Consider the following 26,018-nt stretch of genomic DNA (forward strand, 5'->3'; position numbering starts at 1 on the left):
AGACTTCAAAGGCACCATCCAAGCAAAAGACTACATCAGCGCCATCTAAGCACAAGTCCCTGTCACTATTGTTGTGAAAGTCACTGGCGCCATCGATTCATAAGTCTTCTACACATCGAGCCTCAGAACATCAATCATCGACACCTTTGCCCATTAAACCATTGGAAGTATTGGCACATCATACTGCAAATCTTCCTACACAACTATATACTAGTCAGGGCATGTTCTTCACTGGAGCAGTGGGGGATCCAGCACCAATTACTAGAGCACGCTCACCAACAAAATTACTGTCACAAGGTCTGGGACTGGAAACACTAGATCCTATTTGCTCTGGTGTCCCCAGTACAAATTCTACAAAGCCCAGATGTGGAATTTTCTATTCTAGTATGTGTAGAGGATATGCCATCACCTTCACCAGGTCAGATTGCATGTCAGCTACTTGAACACGTAGCAGAGTTAGTGAAAGATTTATCTCATTAGTGAATAAGGATAAGGAGGGTGCCATTCAACCTTTCCTTTCCAGGATGTCAAATTTACTTCCACAAGACGAAGTTCCAGAATCCCCAATATACGTGGATTCTCCATCGGAACTCTCACAAGTGGTTTCTAGCCCACTGCATTCTTGTATCTTTTGCATAGCATTATGAACAATATTAAAATGATTTACTATGATCGTACAACATTCTGAACTGTTTAAAATAGTGCATAAGCCACCTTGTGCTGCAAGTATATAATCTAAACCATGTCGATTATAAGTAGAAACAATGGTAAGTTCATCAACAGTTTGCTGCAAAGCTCTCAATGCAATTCCTAGCTCATGTGTCACTACATGTAATACTGATTGCAATCATCTAATAGCCATTCCTAACTCAGCAGCTACTGCAGGTTGAACAAAGGATAACCACGAGGTATAACTAAGTGCATCTAACCTAGTTTTTGTTAAGGGATAAGTAGAGGGACAGCTGAGGGAACACTTCTATGGGAGTGATCATGAGGGGGCTTTAATAGTGGAACAATTTTTGTGAAGTAATTAAATGTAACTAACACACAGAAATCATATGACACAGGGAGTTTGAGGAAAACTATTCCATCACATAACCAATAATGTCCAATACCCACTGCATTCACATGCAGCGGAATCAAGCCACTCTGAGGATACGCTCCAGGAGTTCTCTCTTCCGAAGTGATCCAGGATCCCTCCCCAGTCACCACCGTCATTATGAGAGTCCTGGATCAAGGTTCCCTTACCTAGGCTCAGAAGAGGAATTGACGGGAATTCCCTCTGACCCCTCTCCGGAACACTGGTCTTTCCCGGAAGACCTTTCCTACTCCAGGTTTCTTGACAAATTAGGAAAAATTCTTTGAGTGAATGTACGAAAGGGCATAGACACTCATGCAGATATCTTGGGCTTCCTCCAGGTTCTGGAAGCACCAGTAGACCCAGCAGTGATCTCGGTCATCACATCCTGTAAGATTTGCAAATGAGAATGTGGGAAAATCCCATTTCCTGTGCCCCAGTAGCAAAAAAACTTGATGTTAAGTAGTGTTCAAAAATCCCCAGACTTCGGAATAGTACAATGACCGCATCAATCAGTAGTGGTAGGATCAGTTCTTAAGAGGGATGAAAACAAGAATACATTAGAATATGCAGCCAGGGAAAAATCCCAGACTACTGGACAATTTTGGCAAAAGATGTTTCAAAGCTCCATATTTAAAGCATGGATCACTGCTCATCAATTTTATATGGTTCAGTACTTGCATGACTGTATATAAAAGCTGACGCTGTTTCTTCCAGCTGATGATTGCAGAATCACATACCTTCAGCCACTATTGGATACCAAAGAATGTACAATGGCTTGCAAAGTATTCAACAATCTAAAAAGTCAGCAGATTTCTGTGGATTACAAATGACACTTACACAGATTGTTTCAGACAGTATGTTTATTGTAAACCAGTATGCTCTTAAAGTAAATTTTCAAAGTCACAATTCAATATTTCTATGCATTTTTGTAAGATAAAATTAAAAACTGAAAAATGCTCCTTGCATAAGTATTCAACCCCTGTTCTATGGAAACTCCAGTTTACACAGATGAAAGATATTGCCCTAACAATTGGCTTACAATTGGTCAGTTTTTCTGGATAAAAGAGCCTCTAATTCCAATACCATTGGTCAGACTGTGAATCTGAAGGAAAGCTGTGAAAATGAAGACTAAAGGGCATTCTAAGGAAATTAAAGATAAAGATATAGACATGCACAAGATAGGAATAGGCTACAAAATAATATCCAAGTGCTTCTATATTCCAGTGAGCACTGTTGGATCAATTGTGAGGAAATGGAAACTGCATCATACCACCCAGGCACTGCCTAGACAAGGCTGTCCCTCAAAAACTCAGCACCAGAGCAAGGAGAAGACTTGTGAGGGAAGCCATAAAGAAGCCACCAATTATTCTGAAGGAGCTACAATAGCTGAGACTGGACTGCAGGTGCACCAGTCAACCATATCAAGAGCTCTGCACACAACTGGCCTGCATGAGAGGATGGCTAGAAAGAAGTCATTACTAAAGAAAAACCACATCAAAGCATGTCTGGAGCTTGTCAGAAAGCATCAGAGTGACCCAGCTAAAATGTAGGATAAGGTTTTTGTGGTCAGATGAGCTTTTTGGCCAACAATAAAGTATGGGGGTGGCAGCATCATGTTGTGGGGATGCTTTTCCTCAGCAGAGACTGGGCATCTTGTTAACATTGAAGGACAGAATGCTGTCCAGCTTTATGTAGTAGTTATGTTCTGTATCTATTTATATGTTGGCTGTCCAGTACTTCTAATAAAGAAATATTGGAAAAATAAATTGAAGGACGGATGGATGGTGCAACATACAGGGAGATACTGCAAGACAATTTGCTTCCCCTTGTTTCTTCCCACTGTGAAGGACGAATAGATGACCTGTCTTTCGTACGGATTCCGACCTTTCCAGGTATCGGACTAGGAGTCTGCCGACGTTAAGATGGCGAAGATGAGCATAAGGTCTCGGAAGAATCTTGCCGTCTGGCGATATCAGAGAGATAGTTTGGTTTAGATGGAAGTGAGAAACCACTTTTGGGAGAAAGGAGGGGACCGTGCGTAGCTGTATGGATCCCGCTGTGAACCTGAGGAATGGTTCTCGACAAGACAGTGCTTGAAGCTCGGAGGTGCGAAGGGCCGAGCAGACTGCACTAGAAATGCAGTCTTCAATGTTAGGAGTTGGAGGGACAGACCGTGGGTGGGTCTGAAGGATGCTCCTGATAGGAAGTCTAGGACTAGATTGAGATTCCATAGAAGCACCGGCCACTTTAGGGGTGGCCGGATCTGTTTGACTCCTTTCAGGAAGTGGGAGACGTCCGGGTGAGAGGCTAGGCTGCTGCCCTCCACCTTGGCTCTATAGCATGTCAATGCGGCCACCTGCACCTTGATGGAGTTGAGAGACAACACCTTCTGAAAGCCGTTCTGCAGGAATTCAAGAATCGTGGGGATGTTGACTGTCTGCGGGAGGATGTCGCGGTCCTCACACCAGGCTTTGAATATTCTCCATATCCGTATGTATGTTAGAGATGTGGAAAACTTGCATGCTCGGAGAAGGGTGTCAATCACTGCCCCGTGTATCCGCTCTTCTTCAGGCGTGTCCTCTCAATGGTCAGACCGTAAGAGAGAATCGAGTTGGGACTTCGTGGAGGATTGGGCCTTGCTGGAGCAGATCCCTATATAGAGGTAAAGGGAGAGGGCTCCCTGTCAGTAGTCTTCGCATGTCTGCGTACCATGGCCTTCTTGGCCAGTCCGGGGCCACTAGGAGTACTGGCCCCCGTGGTGTTCTATCATGCGGATGATCCCACCCAGTAGTGGCCACGGTGGGAAGGCATATAGAAGGATTTCCTGTGGCCAGGCCTGGACGAGGGCATCGATCCCTTGGGATGTGGTTCCCCATCTGCGACTGAAGAAGTTGGGCACTTGGGAGTTGGACCTGGTTGCCAGGAGGTCCATGGCTGGTGTTCCCCAGTGGTTTACTATCAACTGGAAGGCTGTGGACGACAGCCTCCATTCCCCTGGGTCTAGACTTTCTCTGCTGAGGTAATCTGCAGTGATGTTGTCTCTTCCTGCGATGTGGGCGGCTGAGATCTCTTGTAGGCTTGCTTCTGCCCACACCATTAGGGGGTCCATTTTCAGGGACACCTGTTGGTTTCTGGTTCCTCCCTGGCGGCTGATGTAGGCAACTGTTGTGGCATTGTCTGACATAACTCTGACCGATTCGCCCCAGAGTCTGTGACTGAACTGTAGGCAGGCTAGCCTGACTGCCCATGCTTCTAGTTGGTTGATGTTTCATCCTGACTCTTCTTTGTCCCATTGTCCCTGGGCGGTCAGTTCCTGGCAGTGGGCTCCCCACCCTCATAGGCTTGCATCCGTGGTGAGCAGTATCTAGGTCGGCGAGGATAGCCTTACTCCCTTGCTCAGGTGGTCTTCTGTAGCCACCATTGTAGCTGGGTCCGAACTTTCCCCGGGAGCTGGAGGCGAATGGAGTAGTTCTGGGACATCGGATTCCATCGTGACAGTAGGGAATGCTTTAGGGGTCGCATGTGAGCTCTTGCCCATGGAACCACTTCCAGTGTGGATGCATGAGACCGAGGACTTGAAGGTAGTCCCATACTTGGGGTGAAGACTGCTTAACAGGTTTCGCAATTGGTTCATCAGTTTTGTTCTCCTTGTAGGAGTCAGAATGACCTTGTCTTGTCTGGCGTCGAACCGGACTCCCAGGTATTCTAGAGATTGGGAGGGCTGCAGACAGCTCTTGTTTGTGTTGACCACCCACCCGAGGTTCTCCAGTAGAGTTTTGACTCTGGTGGTCGCCTGATGACTTTCCTCTGGGGATTTTGCCCTGATCAGCCAATCGTCCAGATATAGGTGTACAAGGATTCCTTCTTTCCTCAGTGTTGCTGCCACTATCATCATGATTTTGGTGAACGTTCGAGGTGTGTGGCTAGCCCGAAGGGTAGCACCCGGAACTGGTAGTAGTGGTCCAGGATCGCAAAGCATAGAAATCGCTGATGCTCGTGATGGACCGGGATGTGCAGGTAGGCTTCTGACAGGTTCAGGGATGTCAGGAATTCTCCCAGCTGTATTGCACTTATGACCAAGCGTAGGGTTTCCATGTGGAAGTGGGGTACCCTCAGGTGGCGGCTGATGGACTTGAGGTCCAGGATGGGCCGGAATGTAAACTCTTTCTTGGGAACGATAAAACAGATGGAATAGTGCTCAGTATTTTGTTGTTGCATGGGCACCGGCATTATGGCCTTTAAGGTGAGCAATTTGGTCAGCATGATTTCCATTGTTGTCCTCTTGGAAGGGTCGTGGCAGGGAGATTTCACAAATTTGTCCGGAGGGATGTTGGGAATTATTAGAAAGGGAATGATGAATAAAACGGAAAATGTCATAATGCCTCTGTATCGCTCCATGGTGAGACCGCACCTTGAATACTGTGTACAATTCTGGTCGCCGCATCTCAAAAAAGATATAATTGCGATGGAGAAGATACAGAGAAGGGTGGCCAAAATGATAAGGGGAATGGAACAGCTCCCCTATGAGGAAAGACTAAAGAGGTTAGGACTTTTCAGCCTGGAGAAGAGACGGCTGAGGGGGGATATGATAGAGGTGTTTAAAATCATGAGAGGTCTAGAACGGGTAGATGTGAATTGGTTATTTACTCTTTCGGATAATGGAAAGACTAGGGGGCTCTCCATGAAGTTAGCATGTGGCACATTTAAAACTAATCGGAGAAGGCTCTTTTTTACTCAACGCACAATTAAACTCTGGAATTTGTTGCCAGAGGATGTGGTTAGTGCAGTTAGTATAACTGTGTTTAAAAAAGGATTGGATAAGTTCTTGGAGGAGAAGTCCATTACCTGCTATTAATGAAGTGGACAGAAAATAGCCACTGCTATTACTAGCAATGGTAACATGGAATAGACTTAGTTTTTGGGTACTTGCCAGGTTCTTATGGCCTGGATTGGTCACTGTTGGAAACAGGATGCTGGGCTTGATGGACCCTTGGTCTGACCCAGTATGACATGTTCTTATGATGTTGTGGAAGTCCAGATAATATCCCTCTCGAATGATGGTTAGGACCCACTTGTCCGAAGTTATCTTGACCCATCTTTGGTAGAATAGAGCAAGCCTGCCCCCTATCGCTTCTTCCTGTGGATGGGTCAGCTGATTTTCATTGCGGGGTGTGGCTGGGGCCTGGACCAGAGCTGGCTCCCCTTTTGTTGTGCTTGTTCCGAAAGGACTGGCCCCTGCCTGCCTCCGAGGTGTCCGTGTCCCCAATGTTGAGGCTTTTGGGCGGGAGAGGCAATTCTCTGGGTTTAGAAGGTCCCGGGATGTTAGGGTCCTCTGAGGGAGGCTGTGGCTGTGTCATCGGAGGCGCCGGTTGCATGTGGACAAAGGTATGTAGGCCTTTGAAGAATTCTACCCAGGAGAAAGATGCTGGGTATAAATTGAGGGGCACTGCATCCCCGGGGAGCCCCGTTTGAAGGAGGTTCCGCTGGGGGCAGAGAGTTCCGGTGTACTGTCGATGGATCCGGATCCCAGTACTGGCTGGAGAAGACCCTGGCCTGGTTCACCCAGAGCCTCCTTGCACTGAAGACACAGAGCCGTGGCCTCTTCGTGCTGCGCAGCTCTGATGTGGCATGCTGGTCAGAGGACCTGAGCCTTGAGCTTCTTGTCTGGTGGTGCCATGGTTTGTGCACGTAGGATTGCAGAAACCCCCGGGTTGTGCATTCACGTGTATACTGGGAGGCTTAGTTATGCGCTCCGGGTGCGCCGAAGTTGTGCATGTAGGTCGGATGCGCGCTCAATAAATGCGCGTGTCGCTATGTGCACGGGTTTAACTTGTGCGCCTGACACAGTTGAGTGTGTGTCTGTGCGCCCGGTGCCCTCGTGCCCATGGGTCTGATAGGCGGACAGGGCGGCGATCCAGTGGAAATGGTGTCGGCGACCACGTGAGCAATATGACGACCACCTCGGAGGGTCTCCACGTGGGAAGACCCTCGTATCGGACCGGGGTCTAGCCCTTACGGGGCTGATCAACCAGGTAGCACCGACGCTGGCTGGCGATCTGTGCAGCTATTCGAGTCTCGGAGACTGGAGACTTAAAGAACGTTTTCTACCTTACCTTGTCTCGGCGCTTCCCAGTCTTGTGCCAGGTGGTCTCCGGCTGCTGGGGGAGAAGGAAAAATACCTTCACCGCCACGCTCAAAATTGCACCTGCTGCCTCACAGCTGCACCCGTTGCCGGGGGCTAAGTCCACGCCGTGAACCATCTACCGAACCGAGGCCTACCTCTGAGGGATTGCGGAAATCACCTCAGGAATTCTCGACTGGAGAAGGGACCGTAGGTTTCACCGCAGGAGAGCGGGGCTCGACTGTAGAGGTAAGATTTCTTCTTTGTTTTGGTTTGTTCTTCTTTCTTCTTGGTTTGAATACTCTTAACGCTGTGTAACCGTGCATAGAGTCCTGAACTGCTATGGAGACGGAAAATACTGAAGAGCAGAGCTTCCTGCAGGGGTATATGTACTAGGGCTGACCGTCACATTGAAATCTGATCCGTCTCCAACTGCTATCAGGAGTACACTATACCCATTGGTCCTGCGTCCATCTGCTACACATCAGGAAATGTTAGGGCTCAGGGTGAGCATCTGAGGGATACAGCGCATGCACATGCTGCAATGCATGCACTGACCTAGCAAGCACAAAAGAAGGCACGCCCCAGGGAGACCAGAGGAAAATGCATGGTGCAGCGGCTCAGGAATACCACAAGAATGAAAAACAGAGCTGGCCAGAAGAGCAGGCAGCAGAGACAGACAAGGAGTGAAAAATTAAACAGTGAATGTGGAGGTGCATGCTGCAGTTTTTATGACTGATGGTATAGGAATCCCTCTGTAGAGGCCTGCGTGGGTTCAATGAGCATACGAGATTCCCTACTTGATCCCCCCACCCCTGCCCCCATGGTTTGCCTGACGTGCCTGAGAGTGGGATTAATTATGCAAGTTTGTGTGTTCATCGAACCAGGATGGTACAGAAACACTGGGATCATCTGCAGGTGGCAGAGGTTACAGCTCTAAACAGCACTGATAGCAAATGTTGCTTACCTGTAACAGGTGTTCTCACAGGACAGCAGGATGTTAGTCTTCACATATGGGTGACATCATCAGGATGGAGCCCAATCACGGAAAACTTCTGTCAAAGTTTCCAGAACTTTGACTGGCCCCTACTGGGCATGCCCAGCATGGCACTAACCTTGCAGCCAGCAGGGGTCCCCCTTCAGTCTTATTTGAAAGCTACAGGTAGTGCCAAAAATAAAATAACAAAACGTTACAAACCCAACACTGCGGGGCGGCGGGCGGTTTTCGTGAGGACTAACATCCTGCTGTCCTGTGAGAACACCTGTTACAGGTAAGCAACACGTGCTTTCTCACAGGACAAGCAGGATAGTAGTCCTCACATATGGGTGAGTACCGAGCTGAGGATGTCCAAACATGCACCAAATGTACCCAACGGCGTGCAGCAGGCACAACAACTGGGGTAGAATTTTGTAGAGGGCATCCTGAACCCCACCGGGCAGGCGGAAGGGTGTAGGTACGTCACATTGGAAATAAGTTACGCAGGTCAGACTGGCCGAAGATGGAATCCTGTCTTCCGGCTTTGTCCAAGCAATAGTGGGCTGCGAAAGTGTGGAGAGAGCTCCAGGTGGCAGCCCTGCAAATGTCAGGAAGTGGCACCGATCGTAGGTGTGCTTCTGAAGTTGCCATGGCCCTCACAGAGTGTGCTTTAACACGGTCTTGAAAAGGAATGCCTGCTTGCTGATAGAAAAAAAGATATGCAGTCCGCCAACCAGGAGGAGAGAGTCTGCTTACCCACAGGTTGCCCTAATTTGTTGGGATGGAAAGAGACGAATAACTGAGTGCTCTTCCTGTGGGCAACTGTACGGTCTAAGTAGAACGCTAGAGCCCGTTTACAGTCAAGGGTACTATATCTCATTTCATATTCTTTGTTGGATATCCTGACAACCCAACTAGGCAGGCAGTCCCTGAGGGCTGGGTTGAGGACCACTGCTTTGGATTACTTCACACCTTCTACGAAACAGAGGTATATATTTGGTATGAATAAGCTCTGGAAGATGGAAGAAACTTATGTCCTCCAATACTTAAACCAAAGTAGGATACTTTAAACTTAGATAAGCAATAAACACTAATTCACAGTTGCAAATAAGAACATAAGACCTATATATGGGGAGGTTAATTTTTAAATATTGTGCATAACAACATATACACACATTAGTAGGTGTGCCTAAAGTGAGGCCTGTATCACTGTGCAGAGGGAGCCACACAGTTCATAAAATATCACATATCACACCCTAAAAGTACACATGTATGTTTCAGTAAACACATTTTTCTAGTGCAGAGATCCACTTTTTATATAACTATTTTATAAAAATATGAGCATTTTTTTTTCATTAAATAACTAACATGTGCATGTAATAACCCTCACTATGTGCAGAGGCAGATATTTTATAAATTTGGCTAATATATGTACATATTTCGCTTAAGAAAATACTTGTGCGCATGGATTCAGCAGTTATGTTCAACTACTGGCTAATCTCATCAATCCCTTTCTTGGCAAAAACAATAGAAGCAGTTGTTTTGAAACAACTCAGTAATTTCATAAGACATAATGCAATTGTCGATTGGTTCCAGATGGGCTCCAAGAATGGATTCAGCGCAGAAACACTGTTCCTCTCTAGCCTAGCTACCCTCATCAGAGGCTTTGATATGTGGGTTGATTATGGTCCTTACATTATATATATATATGCAGCCATTGATACCTTAGATCAGTGGTTCTCAACCTTTTTCCCATCATGACACACCTGACAGGCCTTGCTCACATGTGTGACACACTGCTCATTACAATTCACGGTGGAAATAAAAAGTAAAGGTCAGGTAATTATTTTTATTGTTAAGAATGACACAAGGAAAAGATACGTATTCTGTCTGAACAGAAATTGCATAAATAGTAAACATCCCACACCAAAACAGCACCAATTTCCAGCACTTAAATAGTAACCACCTTACCTAAGAAAAGGCAACACTGAAAATATTACACCAGGCCTTAAGACACATCTCCTATTAGGAAAACGGACCAAGTCAAGCTGCTATAGAGCCCTACACAGAAACTATACGCCAGAAGTAAACCTCACCTGAATCATATGTACTGACCTTCACCTAACAAAGAATAAAGAGACCAAAACGCATAGGGGTGGATTTACGCGCGTAACCACTCCTGCGTGCGCCAAGCCTATTTTGCATAGGCCCGGCGACGCGTGCAAGCCCCAGGGCTTGAAAAAAGGGGCTGGGCGGTCCGGGGGCCGGGGCTTCCAGACACAGTGGCCATTTGCTGCTGTGCCGGGATCGCGGGCTGGCTGTTGGCCGGCGCGTGCAACCTATGCCTGCCCAGAGGCAGGCGCAACTTATAAGATAAAGGTTGGAGGGGGGGTTTAGGTTGGGCTGGGGGGTGGGTTAGGTAGAGGAAGGGAGGGGAAGTTGGGAGGGGGGGAGCGGAAGGAAAGTTCCCTCTGATTTTGGAGCAGCCTCAGAGGGAATGGAGGAAGGCTGCGCGGCTCGGCGCACGCAAATTGCACAATTGTGCACCCCCTTACGCATGCCAACCCTGGATTTTATAACATGCGTGTGCATGTTATAAAATCGGGCGTACCTCTTAACATCCGGCCCATAACTAGAAGCACACAGACAAAAACTGAATTGGAAACCGCAACAAGCCAGATTCTCTGTATGTAGTATAACAAAGGAAAAAAAGAAACATCACCCATCCTTATAAAACAAATCAAGAAATATAAAATCAGAAGCAGTAAAACCATACTAACAAAAAGAACAGATTTCAAAACAGCTGATAAATGTAATATCCAATAATTTAAAACTCATAAAAAATTTCTAGATACCAATAAAATATTTCAAAATAGTAGACACAAAGACCCAATAATAAAAAAATAATAAGGATACAAAAAATGTTGTGCTCTGTATACCTGGGAACGTTTGATATCCAGGTATCCTGAGATTGTTTTGAATTAGCAGGAGGAGGGGTGGTTTGTTTGGAACTTTCTCCTCTCTCTCAGTCACACACCAGCGCTCTCTCTCACACTGGCTCTCAATCACACACATTGACTATCTTCTGGACTCGGAACCAGACATCTGTGCCATTACTGAAACATAGCTGAAACCCACAGATATTGCATTAACCAACCAACTACCTCTTCAGTTCTACGATATATTCTCTATACCCAGACAAAAAAAAAAAAAGAGGTGGCGGCATCCTTCTAGCGGCAAAAAAAGAGCTAAAACTAATCTCGCACACCTTAAAAACTGCCTCTAAACTAGAAATAGGCCTTTTCAAGTCTAACCATCTACAAATTTGCCTAATCTACTCCCCCCTAGGGATCCTAGACTCAGATCCTTCTCCTCTTATTGAACTCGTTGCCAAACATATCAACTCTGACATCCCAGCTTTCATCTTGGGGGACTTCAACATCCATGTAGACTCGATCCCTCTGACTCCCAACTGCGAAACTCTTCTATCCTCCTTCAAAGCCATGGGATTTAAGCAAATCATCAACAACCCCACACACAAAGCTGGCCACACCCTGGACCTCATCTTCATAAACTCTTCTACTGCACTCAACTCTCCCCCCGCTTGTTCCCCTATCCCATGGTCTGACCATCTGATGATCACTACAGATCTATTGATCAATAAAAATCTGACTCCCCCCATCCACAAAACAACCATTCAATTCAGGAAACCATGCTCTATGGACGATCTGATTTCCCACCTCTCTACAGACTTACAAACCTCAACCTTTCCAACTCAGACTCCTCATTGTCTTCTTGGCTCAACATCACAAACTCTGTTGCAAATAAAATCTTTCCCTTGATCACCAAAGAAATTAACCCATCTTTTAAAAACAAAAAACCCTGGTTCTCTCTTGAGTTGAAAAACCTTAAACAAGAGTTAAGACGCAAAGAACAGAGATGGTGCAAAGACCCCACCCCTACCTCAATGTCAGCCTACAAAGCCACCATGCACTCCTACAGGAACATCATACTCTGCACTAAGAGAGACTTCTATACCAGCAAAATCCATAACTTCTTCTACGATGTTAAGGCTTTATTCTCTTATGTGTCAGCGCTTACCAAACCTTCCCCTCCCACTATTCCTGATGACAAAGCCCAATCCAAGGCGAACGAATTGGCAACATTATTCGAGAAAAAAATCTCCAAGCTCCTAGACCCACTCATCCTCGCTAATACCCAGCCTCCCCCCCTCTATACCTCCCCCGACTGCCATACAGCAACCTTTGATTCCTTGGAGCTCACTTCATCTCTAGAAATTGAATCTGTACTCAAGAACATGAAGCCATCCTCTCACCCTTCAGACCACATTCCTACAAAACTCCTACTTTCCATTCCAAACCACTAGCAGGAATCATCAACTGTTTCCTAGCCCAATGATTTGTACCTGATCCATTGAAAATCGCCACCATCAAACCACTGCTAAAGAAACCTAATTTGGATCCTGCTGACCCCGCCAACTTCCGTCCCATAGCCAACCTTCCTTTCATTGCCAAACTTATGGAGAAACTAGTCAACACCCAACTCTCTGACTATCTAGACAATCACAAGATTCTTTTCCCTGCTCAGTTCGGATTCCATAAATCCTCAAACACAGAATCCCTCTTAATCTCCCTCACCGACAACATCCTCATGGGTCTAGACAAAGGTCAATCTTACCTACTAGCCTTACTGGACATCTCAGCGGCGTTTGACATGGTAAATCATTCCATTCTCATTAATCGCCTAGCTGACATTGGCATCTCAGGCTCTGCCCTTAGCTGGTTCAAGTCCTTTCTCAGCAATAGAAACTACAAGGTCAGAATAAACAACAAAGACTCCCACCCCATAAGCTCCACACATGAAGTACCTTAAGGTTCATCACTCTCTCCCACTCTCTTTAATATTTATCTTCTCCCCCTCTGCCAGCTCCTTGAAAATCTAAAATTAACACATTATATTTACGCCGACGATGTACAGATCCTGGTCCCCATAACAGAATCCATCACCAAAACCTTTAACTTTTGGAACAGCTGCCTCAATTCAATCAACCATCTCCTAACTAGCCTCAACCTAGTCCTCAACACTACAAAAACAGAACTTCTCCTCATCTCTACTAACGACATCAACTCCTCCATCAACAACCTCTCTACAGCCACAACAACACACGTGAGAGATCTTGGAGCTACATTAGACAACCGACTGGACTTTAAAAAATTCATCAATAATACAACAAAAGAATGCTTCCATAAGCTACACATCCTAAAAAGGCTCAGACCTCTCCTGCACTTCCATGATTTCCGCACGGTTCTTCAAGCCACCTTCTTCTCAAAAATTGACTATTGTAACACTTACCCTCAGTGGCCTCTCCCTCCCCTCCCCCACCCCCTCCCTTTTAACTCTGTCCCTATTCAAGATCAGTACTATGTGCGGAGATAGTCTGTAATTTATGTTTCCCTCTCATGAGGTTTTTTACTACATTGTATTTTGATCAGCCCTTGTTATACGTTATGTCATACCCCTTGTTATACTTTAGCTTATTCTTTCATCTATATTTTATATTTAATTCTCTTCTCAATTTTGATTTGAAGATACTTGTTATTTGTAATGTTTCCAATTTTGGTTCGATGTAAACCGGTGTGATAAGAATCTTCATCTTGAATGTGGGTATAGTAAAAAGATGTAAATAAATAAATAAATATACACATGCTCTCTCACTTACATAGGCTCTCAGTCACTCACATATACACATGCTTTTTCTCTCTCACTTATATAGGCTCTTAATTACACATTTACACAATGGGGGCGGATTTTAAAAGGCCCGCGCGCACCGATTTTGCATAGGCCGCCGGCGCGCGTAAAGCCCCGGGACGCGCATAAGTCCCGGGGCTTTCGAAAAGGGGAGGGAGGGGGCGTGTCCGGGGGCGTTCCCAAAACGATGCGGCATTTCGGGGGCGGGCCCGGGGGCGTGGCCGAGGCCTCCGGACCAGCCCCCGGGACCGGAGGACGGAGCGGGCTGCCAGCCGACGCGCACAAAGTTACGCCTGCTTTCAGCAGGCATAACTTTGCCGACAAAGGTAGGAGGTTTTTAGATAGGGCCGGGGGGGTGGGTTAGGTAGGGGAAGGGAGGGGAAGGTGGGGGGAGGCGAAGAAAAGTTCCCTCCAAGGCCGCTCCGAAATCGGAGCGGCCTCGGAGGGAACAGGCAGGCCGCGCGGGGCTCGGCGCGCACAGGTTGCACAAATGTGCACCCCCTTGCGCGCGCCGACCCCGGATTTTATAAGATACGCGCCGACCCCGGATTTTATAAGATACGTGCGTACTACAAAAGTACGAGCTTGCGTATTTTTAAAAAATCTGCCCCATGCTGTCTATCTTTTCACGCTTACACACACAGGCTTTCAATCACACACATACATGCTGTCTTTTTCTCTCACACACAGACTCTCATCCACATGCTTACAAACATGCTCTCTCTCTTTCTTTCATTTACACACAGGCTCTCAATCACCTACTCACATGCTCCCTCACCTAAACCAGCTCTCAATCACCCACAGACACACATGCTCTCTCTCTTACTTATACACACAGGCTCTTAATCATACATACACATGATCTCTCTCACACACAAAGGATCTCAATCATACACATATACTCTTTCATAAGAACATAAGAACATAAGAAAATGTCATACTGGGTCACACCAAGGGTCCATCAAGCCCAGCATCCTGTTTCCAACAGTGGCCAATCCAGGCCATAAGAACCTGGCAAGTACCCAAAAACTAAGTCTATTCCATGTAACCATTGCTAATGGCAGTGGCTATTCTCTAAGTGAACTTAATAGCAGGTAATGGACTTCTCCTCCAAGAACTTATCCAATCCTTTTTTAAACACAGCTATACTAACTGCACGAACCACATTCTCTGGCAACAAATTCCAGAGTTTAATTGTGCGTTGAGTAAAAAAGAACTTTCTCCGATTAGTTTTAAATGTGCCCCATGCTAACTTCATTGAGTGCCCCCTAGTCTTTCTACTATCCGAAAGAGTAAATAACCGATTCACATCTACCCGTTCTAGACCTCTCATGATTTTAAACACCTCTATCATATCCCCCCTCAGTCGTCTCTTCTCCAAGCTGAAAAGTCCTAACCTCTTTAGTCTTTCCTCATAGGGGAGTTGTTCCATTCCCTTTATCATTTTGGTAGCCCTTCTCTGTACCTTCTCCATCGCAATTATATCTTTTTTGAGATGCGGCGACCAGAATTGTACACAGTATTCAAGGTGCAGTCTCACCATGGAGCGATACAGAGGCATTATGACATTTTCCGTTTTATTCATCATTCCTTTTCTAATAATTCCCAACATTCTGTTTGCTTTTTTGACTGCCGCAGCACACTGCACCGACGATTTCAATGTGTTATCCACTATGACACCTAGATCTCTTTCCTGGGTTGTAGCACCTAATATGGAACCCAACATTGTGTAATTATAGCATGGGTTATTTTTCCCTATATGCATCACCTTGCACTTATCCATATTCAATTTCATCTGCCATTTGGATGCCCAATTTTCCAGTCTCACAAGGTCTTCCTGCAATTTATCACAATCTGCTTGTGATTTAACTACTCTGAACAGTTTTGTGTCATCTGCAAATTTGATTATCTCACTCGTCGTATTTCTTTCCAGATCATTTATAAATATGTATTGGGACAGTAAGGGTCCCAATTGGGACAGTAAGGGATCTGTATTGGGACAGTAAGGGTCCCAATTGGGACAGTAAGGGATCTGTATTGGGACAGTAAGGGTCCCAATACAGATCCCTGAGGCACTCCACTGTCCACTCCCTTCCACTGAGAAAATTGCCCATTTAATCCTACTCTCTGTTTCCTGTCTTTTAGCCAGGTTTAGCCAGGTCTTTTAGCCAGGTTTAGCCAGGTTTTCAATCACAAAGTTACACATACAGATTCTCAATCTTAAACTTACATTTATGTTCTCTCTTACACAGGCAGGCTCTCAATCACAGACATACTCTCTTTCACATATACAGGCTCTCAATCATTCACATACATGCTATCTACATAAACACAGGATCTCAAACACACATGCTTGCTCATTCACTCTCTCTCCCCCACCCCCCCGAACTAGTGGCAGCAGCAGCCTCCTCCCAACCCTAAAGGCAGCAGCAACCTCCTTCATTTTCAGCCCTCGTGGAGAAAGGAGTCCCATTGGCCGCAAGGGTTGACATTGTTCCTTATTTTACTCCGAGCTGCGCTGCTCATCCTTCAGGCCGCACCTCTCTTCTTTTCTTCGGGCCGATGCTGCCCACACTAGCATGGTCTCTTCTTCCTGTGCACGCACCTGCTGCTCACCACTTCCTCTTCCGGGGCGTGGGAAGAAGAGAGCATGCCGGTGCCGCTGACTCCAGCTGTTCTGCCGCGTTCTGCCCGGGCTGTCAGCATTTTAAACCCAGGCGGAGGACGGGGAGCAGCTGAGTCAGCGGGGGACCAAGATGTGTGGCGACACACCTGTGTGTTCTTGGCGACATACTGGTGTGTTGCGACACACCGGTTGAAAACCGCTGCCTTAGATCATAGGATACTGCTTGATAGCTTACAATTTTTGGGGATAACAGAGATGATTTTCATCTTACCTAACCAGCCACTCAGCAAATCAGAATTGGGAATTCTCTTTCCGAATGGAATGCAGTGACCTCCGGAGTCCCCCAATGGTCATCCTTATCAACAATTTTTTTCAATATTTATCTCCACTGTGTAAAGTCTTGGGCTGTCTTGTTATTAATTACAAGATTTATGCTGATGACATACTGTTCTTCATCCCCTATACATCTTCCTAGGCAGCAACATTTGATCTAGTATCTCTATGTATAAATTCAGTTAGGCGTTGGTTGCAATTAACAAGTTATAATTAAATGACGAAAAACAAATAATCATTCTTACCAATATTAAATCACCAACACGTCACATCCCATTTACATTTTAGTTTCAAGGTCACTGCATTCCAAATTCCACAAAAAGAAATCTGGATGTCATTGTATTTATTTATTTAACACTTTTATATACTGATCATACCGGTTTACATCTGAACTGACAGGTGGAAAGTACTTAAAACAGTAACAGGTGGGGGGGAGAACAAGGGGGCAAAGAATAAGCCAGAGACAGAGCAGAAAATATGTCATCATTGATACCAATCTATCAATGAAGGCCCAAATCAATGACACTGTCAAGTCTTTTTTTTTAAATTGCGATTATTGAGGCATCTTAAAACCCCTCATTCATAAGCCTTTAGTTTTGCCCTTCAATCTCTTGTTTTGAACAGCTTAGGGTATTTCAATTCTCTGTATGCCAGTCTCCCAGCTTGCATTATTCGTGCAATGCAAATAGTACAAAACTCCTCTTCCTGGATTTAACAGGCAGTAAAATGTGTGACCATATGACACCCATACTTTCATATTTACATGTTTACTGGTCCAATGGAAAATTCAATACAAATTAGCTTCCCTTGTACATAGTTTACTGAATAGCAGCTCTATTCCATGGGCAAATGCTTTCTTGAAGTTATATAAATCTTCTTGTCCCTTTGTTCTGCAAATAAAGATTCCATCCCCAAAAGTTGCCCCTCTTGAAATAACAAGAGACAGAATATTTTCAGTAGTTGGCCCATACTGTTGGAACTCATTACCTGAACAATTATGTTTGAAAGCATTGAAGAAGCAACCATCCTGTGGTTATAATCTTTCATCTTAATGAAAGAACTCAAGGAATCATGTTAGAGATTCCCCATGCAGGTTTGTTCGTTGTTTTTACTTTCTGTTTAACTTTGTTTTTAGACTGGCTGTATTTTTTCATTCAAAATATTCTGTATGTGAATTCCTGTTATCCACCTCAAACATAATATGTATGATGGTGCAGAATAAAAATGTTTTATAATAAACAAATAAATATGTATATTATATTTATAAAATACCTAAATGTTCACTTACTTCCAAACCCTACCCCAGCATGCCTTCTTTGTATGTACATATTTTTCTACATCATATTGACAGTATGTGCATAGTCCTGCTCTTCCGAAAATGTGTTTGCTGTGCACATAGATTACTTAAATGCATATATGCCGATTCTACTTTCCTTTTCAGTTGCTGTTGTGTCACAACACACTATCTATGTCAGTGACTTACCCCCATAACTTTTCCACGCTGCTCAACATCTTCCCACATAGCATGAACAATGTATCGGCACATATATTTCCCAGCTCTTCCTTCTTGCTTCATTCGCACCAGACACATCCTGTAACAACATAAGTCACATTATTTTAGGTTCTTCATGACTGTTCCCTGGTGTAAAGGCATTACATGTTACTATTACATGATAGTCATCCAGAGATTCAACATCAGCAAAGTGATAATGGTATTAATAATGCATCAGAAGCCAGCAATAAAAATTCTGGAGAACGAGTGGAAACTGAGTGGAGTGGAAACTGAATATTCAGTCACGTCGAGAACGACATATCTTACATGGAGATATAAGGAACTTTCACAGTGGGATCTATATAATTCTCCAGAATTAAAGATATGCCCCCACTGCGGATGATTTACAAATGATATTGTACTTCAAATACGATCTGTTTTGAATGTTTTTGGTACAAACTCATAACTTAAGTCCCTAAGGCAGCCACTTGAGGAGTGGCGAAACTCGGCCAGAGTCGGCAATTTTAATACGTCTCCACTATAACAAATACTTTTAAAAGGACATCTGGCATCTATTTCTTTTTGTTTTACCCTCATGGTTTTTTTTAGATCGCCTTCCTCTTTGTTTCTTGGATGTGATGATGGGTCGGGGAACCACATAGCTGCTGCTATATGACCAAAAACGACTAGGAGTCGCCTTGCAGACGAGCGAGGAGAAGACAGCAGACTGCAAACGAGCGATATCATGGTGTTCGCTTGGTCAGGAGGAAGAAATTTCCTGTATCAAGTTTATGCAAGTTCTAATGAATATGAAAGTATGAATGGATTCTATGGTTGATATATCGAAGTTGATCAGAAAACCCAAGCGTTGTAGCAGAAATATGGTTAAGCTCAGAGAACACAGTATTTCGTCCCTTGCCTGTGTTGTGATGAACCAATCATCCAAGTACAGGAAGACATGCATTCCCTGGTAACAGAGATGAGTTAACAGCAAAACGATAATCAAGGAAAAGAAGTTAATATATGGTGTACAATAATAATGAGAAGTTTCTGAATATAATATTGAAACAAAGGGAAATATAATCATTAATTTATATACAGAGGAAAAGACCTCAAACCGGAATGTATATATGTATGTGAATGTTGACCGAGAATATGAATGTTGATTTTGTAAACTGTTGTGATCTTCTTTTCGAATGACGGTATGTAAATAAATAAATAAAAAACTGTCCAAAGACCTGATAATGGCTCTTTTTCAATCAAAGGTCAATAAAAACATCTATTTTTATTTTTCAGAAAGTGAATTTATTTGCAAAATATCTTAAAAATCTTTAAGGAGAACCATGTTCTCTTGTTGCCATAATTCTATTAGAATCTAGTGCATCTAAAACACTAAACTCAGAATCACAAGAAAATCAAGCCAAAATACTGCACTGATATGTATATCTCAAAATAATGTATTGGTGCACTGTAGACCACACTTCACTGCCAAAATACTTTTCATGAAAATAGACAATGCAGACTTATATTCTCCAAAGTTGGAGTCTTCAAAATTCTCTAAGATGGACATAAGTGATATCTGAGTAATGCACTGTAGATCAAAATACTGACTTTGGCAATGTTTCACTTATTTGCTGCATCAGGGTTTATTATATATTTTAGGCACAAAATACAGCATAGTTTTACTCCCTAGAGTCCTCAAGTTGTTGCAGTGAATATGTAAAACATTGCCAATGTCAGCATTTTGATCTGCAGTGCACTACTCAGATGTCATGGCAGCAGGGGCAATATCCCACCTAACTATGATAGGCTGTATAGAGCTATATTGGCAAAACAGCTTGATAAATTGAAGTCTGAGATGGATGCATCGATGGGGTAGAATGTTTGGTCACACTGGATGCTTTTTGGCATGCTTTGACAGGTCTTTAGAGACGTGGATCAGGGAATCCAGCGTAGAACAGAGGTATTGTGTTGGTTGTATTAGAGCTGCACCATGCATAGCAGGATCATGTTTGGAGGCCACAGATTTGAGTGGTGGTGGAGCATCAAGCATAGAGTACATTGATGGAGCATGCATCAAATGCGTCAGTGAGTCATGCACTGAGTGCATCAGAGAGTTGTGCTTCGAGTGCATCAGAGTTTCCTGCATTGGGTGCCTCAATGTGCCACGTGCTGCTGGCATCAGTTGAAGTTGTGTCAGGTGAATTGACGCACTGTGCCTCTGCATTGCCGTCAAGGAAACTGATGCACTGCACTTGGAATGCCTATGTTTCTTTAGCACAGCTGAGATGGTTCCAGTGACTGATACCACTTCACTTTTAATACTGAGCATCTGGCAGAACTCAACCTCGCTCGCAGCTTTGGCCTAAGCGGATGGGGGAGATTTTGATGAGCTTCTGCGCGACTCCTGTCCTGGGCAAGGCAGATGAGGACCTACTGTGACTCCAGAGATATTTATGCAGTTGCTTGATTTCAACAGCACTTTACCTCTGCGAGTGTGGGGACATCCGTACATAGCATAGCAGCTCTTCTAGTCATGATCCAGCCTGAGGCACTGATAACACAATTTGTGATTGTCAATGAGGGGCATATTCTTCCCACAGATAAAACCGCTCACCATGATTGACTTCTTCATGGACATGGTAAAAGGGAAGGCTACACTTCATTAAGAAGTTTGTTTTTTTTTGTTTTTTTTAAGTAGCACTGAAAAGTGCTGTTCTGGGGCTGCAGAGGCAGTGGGGCAACTTTAGAAGAAAAAACTGAAGTAAAAATATATTGAATAAAGTAAGTTTTAGGATTTTTAAAGAAAAAATGTAGGACAGAGATTACATCCGTGCTGTGCTCGGACAAAAAATAAGTGTGGAGACTCAAGAGACAACATCCACATGGGAACTCCCGCACATGTTCAGTAGAGCTCAATGCTCCACTAGTTTGGAGAGATGAGTCCATTCAGTACCGCCAAATGACGATGCCCACATGCAATGGCTAATTCAGCCTGCTTATCAACAGAAAACAGTGATCAAAGCATGGTTATTTTGTGTAGCTGATATGTTTAGATGACAGTAGTCACTATGTGCTGTCTTTATAGATTGGCTGGGAGTTTTATTCTTTAGAAATGGGGGAGAGATGTGGGTGATGAGGTTTATAGGATTAGATGGGGGTTTTAGGATGCTATCATAATATGACTTATGTATGATAATCAAGAATTTTCTTACTTGCAAAACCCCATGCACTTATAAGCACTGTTTTCCAAGCTATACAGACTCTGTAGGAGAATTAAAGCAGGATTACCACCTGCTTAGCAAGAAGAAGAAAATATTAATGCCAAAAGACTGTGTTTATTTTATTTAATAACATTTATTAATCATTTCTATAAGACACAATGATAAAGCGACGTACAATGACAAGCAAATATACAAAACTAAAAAATTAAAGACCTCCACATATAACATCTCAATAGTTAAAAGCAGACATTACCATACGTCTCCAATACATGAGGTCAATAGCAGGTCTTGCCAATATGGGAAAGAGTGTACCTAGGATTTGTGGCTCCCACAATCATCAGCTGGTTTATTTACAATCTAGCAGTTAAAGCAAGAGGTGGACCCATTAAATTATAGGACAATGTTCTATAAAACTTGACTAATGTAATGAGACCCTATCTGTCTCATTCATCACACATTAGTGGAGCACTAAGTATAACTGCCCTTTGAAGTTCAAATAAGCAACACATGAGAGATAATCTACGATACAAAAAACCAAAAAAATAAGTAATTTCAAAAGTAAAACCTTTCATTAATTCTCTAAGAGCTGCGCTGCAAAGCAGAAAGTTATGTAACAACATAAAATAAAAACACACAGTTTTTAACCACAAATACATATTGAAAGTGTTCAAATGCTAAGTGTGACTTTCTGGCCATAGAATGAGTCTGTTAGATGAAAAATTCCTAAGATTATTGAGTAATGCCTGGACCCTGTCAGAGTGAGAAAGATCAGGCTGGTTTTGCTTTTATGTGGTTTTCAAAGGTAAATGGCATCACTTCTCTCAGAAAAGAGGCTGTGTTTGATATATTGTGCTCTCAAACACCAGTTTTCTAGTTGGAAGAATGATCTCATGGAATTCAGCACCTTATACAAAAATATTGGATTCTGTAACTGTGTTGGCCATCAAGAGTTTCAAGGGCACAGAGGTGCTTGCCAGCCACAAAAGTCCTGAACCATACTAAAAAAAAACCCAATACTAAAAAAAGAACCATACTAAAAAAAATCATGGTACAATTCCTTTACTATCTGTGGGAAGCAGAGACAGGCATGAACACTGTAGGGGAACGGGTGTTGGGATAGCATAAGTGGAGCAGATGGAGGGACACTGGAGTATCCTGTGGGGGTGGAGGGAGAGATAATGAAGCAGGCACTGTGGAGGGAGAAACTGCTGGAGGAGGCTGTCACTTAGGGGATGACCAATAGGTATGACCTCTGTAGGAAGAACTCAGGAAGGACTGTGCCCTGGGGATGTTATTAAAGTGTGGCTGGCTTCTCTACTCTGGAATGCAAATGGATGGGAGAATGGCTCAGTAAATGCATAGGTAAGACTCTGAGAAGCTTAAGTAGGCCCCAGGTCTAGCTCACAGGGACAAGAAGAACAATTGAGAAGAAGCTGTGGAGAGGTAAAGGATAAATGACTGACTAGGATTATTGAAAGAGCTAAACTTCAACAGGTAAGTTTTTCTGACTGAATTCAACTGCGGAGACCTTACTTTGAAGGGGGATACTTTTTATTAATAACTTTTTGTTCTTTTCATTTTTGAAAAAAGGGATTTTTTTTGCATTGCTTTTTTTTTTTGTTTCTTAGGAATTTTTTCTTAGTTTTAGAAAGGAAGAGTAGAAGATAGGGGCACCCTCCCCCTCCCCCCCCACACCTTCACTTCTAACTTTATAGACTAACTCACTAGTTAGGGGATAGACATTGGTTGGCAGAGTATCACAAGAAGTAATTTAGATAAATGTAATTACTGCAGAATCAAGTAAAGTTTCAGGAAGAGATAAATTAGTAATACCATAATTACTTTTCAGAATAAAAGAGAACAATACTGGTTGGTACCAGAAAAAGGAGTGAGAACAAGTGAATTAGCTCATTTTGTTTTCTGCAAATAGAACAAATTAATTACATTTTTTGTGAGCTGATTAGTAGTATCATATTAGATCTTGAGGGAGCACTGAGAGGAGAGGATCACCTTGCTGATGACTGAAAAAAATCAGTAAGTACTGCTTTGGAAAATTTTGGAAGATAAAAAGTTTTGGGGAGAAGTAAGCTATTGCAGCATTTTCTTTAGTGTGTTTGTGTGTCTGTATTAAATAGCTAGTCAGAAGACACGCAGAAGCAAGAAGTTTGTGTGTATTAAAAAGCTAATCAGAAGGAATGCAGAAGCCAGGAGTTTGTGTGTTTGATTTCCCTCCCTCCCACCCCTAGCTCATCCTTTAATTTATAGGTAGGAAACACTTTCACATTAAAAAAAAAAAAATCAGCCTATTAATGAACACAGGATTGCCCCAGGCCTTATCAAGAGTTTAATCATTCCCTTGAAGGTCACTAACAGATAAATAGTAAATACACTAATAAATTTAAAGGACTCATTGCATCTCATTGCAACCTAAACTTAACTAGGAGCTGACCAAAATTAAGATGAAGGCAGCAGTCTGGCAGTGAGAAGGAGGTCTTCCAGTCTTTTACATCAGGTGTCACATGTATGATTTTTACCCGCCAGTGAAAAGTTGTATGTGTGCATATGGAGCAAAGAGCTCCTGTCTCTCAGAGAATGAGTCCGATCTGTGGAGGATAGAGTGGTAGACCTGGAGGAGCTGAGGCAGACAGAGAGATATATAGATGAGACCTTCAGGGATGTAGTAGCCAAGTCTCAACTCCAGTCTGGCAGCCCTGATGCTGCCTTGGAGAAGGAAGGTCTCCTGGTCACAGAGCATTAACCTGGTGTGGCAGGAAATGATCCTGTAGCAAGGACCTGCTCTCTAGGTGATGCATTATCCTCTCGCTACTGCCCAGGACAGAAGGGTTAGGTCGGCCGTCATAGTTGGTGTTTTGATTATTATGAATGTAGATAGCTGGGTGACTGGTGGGTGTGAGGATTGCCTGTTAACATGCCTACCAGGTGCAAAGATGGCGGATCTCACGCATCACCTAGATAGGCTTTTAGACAGTTCTGGAGAGGAGCCAGTTGTTGTGGTATATGTGGGCACCAGTGACATACGAAAACTTGGGAGGGAGGTTCTGAAAGCCAAATTTAGGCTCTTGGGTAGAAAGCTGAAATCCAGAAACTCCAGGCTGGCATTCTCTGAAATGCTCCCTGTTCCACATGCAGGTCCCCAGAGGCAAGCAGAGCTCCAGAGTTTCAAACCGTGGATGAGACGATGGTGCAAGGCAGAGGGATTCAGCTTTGTAAGGAACTGGGGAACCTTTTGGGGAAGGGATGGGCTCCACTTTAACCAGGGTGGAACCAGGCTGCTGGTGCTAACCTTTAAAATGAGATAGAGCAGCTTTTAAACTAGAACAAGGGGGAAAGCCAACAATCGCTTATCAGCACATGGTTCGGAAGGAAGTATCTTCAAAGGATACTAATGAAGCATTAGAGTTAGGGCATCCCAACAGAGAAGTTACAATAATAAGAAAAATAGTCCATGTGCCTATAAGTAAAGAATCACCTGAGCTAAAAGATTCCAAATTATCCCAGACAACTGAAAAGCAGAATTTTAATACAAATAAAAAAAACACACTTTGAAATGTTTGTTTGCTAATACCAGAAATCTAAGAAGTAAGATGGGAGAGTTAGAGTGTATAGCAGTGAATGATGACACAGACTTAATTAGCATCTCAGAGACAAGGTGGAAGGAGGATAGCCAATATTATAGTGCTATACCAGGGTACAAATTATATCGCAATGATAGAAAGGAGCAACTTGATGGCAGGATGGCACTTTATGTCTGGAATGGCATACAGTCCAACAGGATCCTGTAAAAGACTAAATGCACAATTGAATTTTTATGGGTAGAAATCCCTTGTGCATTGGGGAAGAGTATAACGATAGGCCAAAAATCATAAGACGGACAGTGAAATGCTAAGAGAAATTAGGGAAGCTAACCAAATTGGTAGTGCAGTAATAATGGGAGATTTCAATTACCCCAATATTGACTGGGTAAATGTAATATCAGGAAATGTTAGAGAGATAAAGTTTCTGGATGGAATAAATGACAGTTTTATGGAGCACTGATTCAGGAACCGACACGAGGACTTCGGGATGACGTCACAGCACACGGAAGCATAAGCTGAGAGCTTCGTGATCACCCCTCCTTTTCATCCCTTACCATCCATGGGGATTTTCTTTTACCCCGCATCAAATACCTGTGGCAGTAGTGGGAAGCCATCTAGGGTCGGATCGCCAAGTTTTTGGGGCGTTTCGAGGCCCTGGTTTAAGGAATGCGCCATCGCAGTGCCCGGGCCAGCGTGGAACAAAGTTCAATTAATGAGGGAATACCAGAAGGAACCTGTGCTGGAATATCAGGGGAATAGACTGTTGCTTTTCAACGATTTCTCAGCTATGGTGGCTTCCC

The 26,018-nt window shown here is 43.8% G+C and overlaps 1 protein-coding gene across 2 annotated transcripts in view; it reads right to left on the reverse strand.

Annotated features, from left to right (window-relative positions):
* LOC115096662 (ubiquinol-cytochrome-c reductase complex assembly factor 1) overlaps window positions 1–26,018 on the reverse strand; it is a 230,433-nt gene that overhangs the window by 80,345 nt on the left and 124,070 nt on the right. For both annotated transcript variants that reach the window (XM_029611613.1, XM_029611612.1), the window contains exon 8: window positions 18,390–18,498. In XM_029611613.1, coding sequence (XP_029467473.1) covers window positions 18,390–18,498 — 109 coding nt within the window. The remainder of the gene's footprint in view (window positions 1–18,389; window positions 18,499–26,018) is intronic.

Source organism: Rhinatrema bivittatum, chromosome 8, assembly GCF_901001135.1.
Source record: "Rhinatrema bivittatum chromosome 8, aRhiBiv1.1, whole genome shotgun sequence".
NCBI lineage: Eukaryota > Metazoa > Chordata > Amphibia > Gymnophiona > Rhinatrematidae > Rhinatrema > Rhinatrema bivittatum.